At 34.9% G+C, this 3,559-nt stretch overlaps 1 protein-coding gene across 1 annotated transcript; it reads left to right on the forward strand.

Moving 5' to 3' along the window:
- The first annotated feature begins 330 nt into the window (after positions 1-330).
- LOC108485411 (GATA transcription factor 21-like) lies at positions 331-1,958 on the forward strand. The gene is made up of 3 exons (XM_017789244.2): positions 331-800; positions 890-1,252; positions 1,372-1,958. Exons 1-3 carry the CDS (start codon positions 615-617, stop codon positions 1,717-1,719), a joined length of 897 nt encoding a protein of 298 aa, XP_017644733.1. The 5' UTR covers positions 331-614; the 3' UTR covers positions 1,720-1,958.
- Positions 1,959-3,559: the final 1,601 nt, after the last annotated feature.

Here is a 3,559-nt window from a genome sequence, read left to right on the forward strand (position 1 = left end):
AAGATTCATAGAGAAATTAAATTATATTGTGTTATTATAATACTAGAAATTAAGATTAGAATTTGTGTGAAGATGATCAGATTTTTGGGTCAATAAATTATATATATTGTATATAGTACTAACTAACATGAAGGTCACAATCTGTGAGAAGATCACAATTGGGATCAATTTTTGTTTTATATGTTTAAATTAATGAAATATTATATGAATAATTTGTGTGGCTATCATGAAATATTGAAAGAAGTCTATCTTTTCTGTTCTTTCGAAATGACATCAAAAGGTGAGTAAAAAATTCCTGCAGATAGGGTTTTTTTAAATTTATTATTATTCCTTTAAATATTTCTGAATAGGATGGAGCAGTAGCCTAGCATTCCATACTTCTCCTTTTATTTCCTTTTTGTCTTTTTTAAACATGTTGGTTCTGGTCTCTCATATATATCAAATCACGTGAACCTGTTATTTCTTTGCTCTCCCTCTCTCTCTAAAGTGGTTTACCCTTCAATAGCATAATACCCCTCCTTTTTTTCTTTGCCTTTTTTTTTTTCGATCCTCCACCTTTACTGGACAACACCAACAACATATCATTGCTGTTCATCACCTGATCTCTCTCCCTAATGTCTTCTAGTAATTGCTATTCATCCCTTTATCCTTTTCCTTTTGACCTTAACGAAGATGATCAACACCAACACCACCACCTTTTTACCTTTAAATCTCAACCTTCTTCCTCTTCTTCTTCCTCAACTGTTCATCACCTAGGAGCAGGTTCTTGTCAAAGGGAACCCCAGGAGTTTCAAGATCAGGTGATATTATAATTACCACTTCACTCTTTTATTTTATTAAAATTTAATGTGATGATCACTTAGGGTTATGATATGATCATTTTGTTTAGGCTAAGATATATGTTTCAAAAGATGGGGCATTGGAGAACAGTGACTGCGGACTCAAGTTATCATTATGGAAAAAAGAAGAAAGGGTCGAAAGTGATCATCACCATGAGGACAGTTCTACTAAGTGGATGCCTTCAAAGCTGAGGATTTTGAGGAAGATGATGAGTTCCCATCACACCGATTTATCGAAAAGCTCTTCGCCGAAAATCGAAGACCAGAAGCTTCAGAATCAGCCCTCACCATCTCCAGATAACAGCTGCAACTCTTCCTACAATAATGATATCAACAACAATCCAAGTAGGGTTTGTGCTGATTGCAACACAACTAAGACTCCTCTTTGGAGGAGTGGCCCTAGAGGTCCCAAGGTATAGTTGAATTTCCACTCGTTTCTAATCAATACCCTATACAATTGCTACATAACTTTTGAGATAATTAATTGACTTTTTTTTTTTTTTCTGTTTTTCACCTTTTGGTCGCACTGCAGTCTCTTTGCAACGCCTGCGGAATTCGACAAAGAAAAGCGAGACGAGCAATGGCTGCAGCGGCAGCGGCAACAGCGTCCAATGGAACTATTGTTGCAACTGAGACAACGACAAGCATGAAGAATAAGGTTCAAAACAAGGCCAAGAGATCAAGTAATGGTTGTGTTGCAACGTTAAAGAACAAAAAGTGCAAACTCAGTTCCCAATCCCAAGGTAGAAACAAGCTTTGTTTTGAGGACTTGAGGATAATATTGAGCAAGAGCTCGGCTTTTCATGGAGTTTTCCCTCAGGATGAGAAAGAAGCCGCGATCCTACTGATGGCCTTATCATATGGACTTGTTCATGGTTGAATTTCTCAAAGTCGCTAGCCTAGCTTTTATGTTGTTGGTTTTATTCTTAATTAGCTTTAATAATAATGTTATAGTAACTGAGTTTGTATGTCTGAGTTTCAAGGAAATTAAGATATGAAATTGGTGTGAGGGAAACAAAAAACAGCAATGTTTGGAGCTTGAATCTTTTATATTAAATTATATATATATATTATGTTGTGAACTTCATAATAAATTACATTTCAAGGCTTTTATTTCCACATCTCTCTCCCTCTCGTTGGTTTCATTATTATTTATCATACAACTTTTAAGGATTAGAGTTCAAAAATCAATAAACCGTCAAGAGTACTTAATAAATAATTATTAGATTTTGGCCATGAAAGAGTCAACTTGTAGGGTCACGCGAAGAACCATTTTCCAGTTATACAGTTTTTTTCATTGTTATTGTATACAAATAGAATGATATGAATAGCAATTTAGGAAGAAAACAGTAAAGGTCTGATAATGGGGTTTTGCAGAGGAACTTTATTCATGGATAATGGTGATGAATCAAAGGGTAGCCAAGCTAGAGTTAGCAGCTTTGGGGGTTTTCTATGGTCATGTTGGACGATCTAGAAGTCTCTCAGAAGACAGTAGGTGTTTTGTCTTAGACATTGTCTTCATCATGCCATATTAAATAATTAAAATAACAAAAACAACTGGATTTGTACCGGATATTGGAGACTGAGATCTGCCATTATCTGGTGGATACAGCTGGTCGCTGGTATTAGTAAATTTAGTGACTATGAAACTACAGTTTTGTTTGACCTCATGTTGAATCCATGATGCTAGCTCTTTTTTTTTTTAAAAAGACACTCTAGCCATTTGGATTGCACTTATGAATTATATTTTATATTTAATATAGGGTTTGTTTGCTTTTTATTAATGGATTTTAGGTTTAAATGTTTAATTATGTAACATGCAGTATGTATATATGCATGCTTAAGTTGCATGAAATGTGTAACATAGATAAATGTATGATTAGTATGATGTGAATAAATTATATATTAAGGTTTAAGTGTAAAAATATCCCATATAGTCAAAAAAAATTATTTCAGAAAAAATAGATAAAAAGAAGAGAAAGGAACGAGGGAAGCAGAAATTCTGAAGATAGATTTGGGTTTTTCCATCCCCTAAAAAGGTAAGAATTATGGTTTTGTTATTTTATTTCCTTCATTTTTTTGCTCAGCTATTTTATTTCAAGCATGGTAGAGAAAACCCCAAACTTGTATCCCTTACAGGTGACTTCCCAGCACGTCCAAGTACTCCATTTTTAAGATATAGTCTGAAATAAATTTCGCTTGATTTTGTTGGATAGATTTATAATTTCTGATTTTGCTTTTGCTTTTGGGTTTTATTATGGTGAACAGCCACTGTTGAAGCTTCACCGTCCAGTGCTGGAATTAGTCGATTCATGGGTCAAATTTTTATTAGGAAATGTGAACTTTAATGTGGTACCAGTGCCTTCAGCCAAAACAAATCCAAATGCATCGAACTCAAAATTTTGGTTAAATCATATTCAACCGGCCAACTTGTGGCCTTCAAATATTGCATCTCCAGCCTTCATAGTTTGCATCTTAGACTTAGGGTGAGTTTGGATGGGCGGTGCGTTTACCTGCGGTTAGTATAAAAACAGCGGTGGCGGTGCGGTGCGATTCGTTTAGCTTACTTTTTGTCTCACGTTACAGTATCGCTATAGTATCTAATTTCACCGCCACTGCTGTTTTTACACTAATCGTAGATAAACGCACCGCCCATCCAAACTCACCTTTATAAGTTGAAGTGTTACATCTGACCTTCATTTTGGTACAAAATACACATT

Source organism: Gossypium arboreum, chromosome 6, assembly GCF_025698485.1.
Source record: "Gossypium arboreum isolate Shixiya-1 chromosome 6, ASM2569848v2, whole genome shotgun sequence".
NCBI lineage: Eukaryota > Viridiplantae > Streptophyta > Magnoliopsida > Malvales > Malvaceae > Gossypium > Gossypium arboreum.

Bases quoted from the DNA above. Each gene is read 5' to 3' on its own strand.
- LOC108485411 (XM_017789244.2), top strand. From the start codon at position 615: ATGTCTTCTAGTAATTGCTATTCATCCCTTTATCCTTTTCCTTTTGAC. The intron at 801-889 runs GTGATATTATAA...CATTTTGTTTAG, and splicing joins CCCAGGAGTTTCAAGATCAG to GCTAAGATATATGTTTCAAA. The intron at 1,253-1,371 runs GTATAGTTGAAT...GTCGCACTGCAG, and splicing joins GTGGCCCTAGAGGTCCCAAG to TCTCTTTGCAACGCCTGCGG.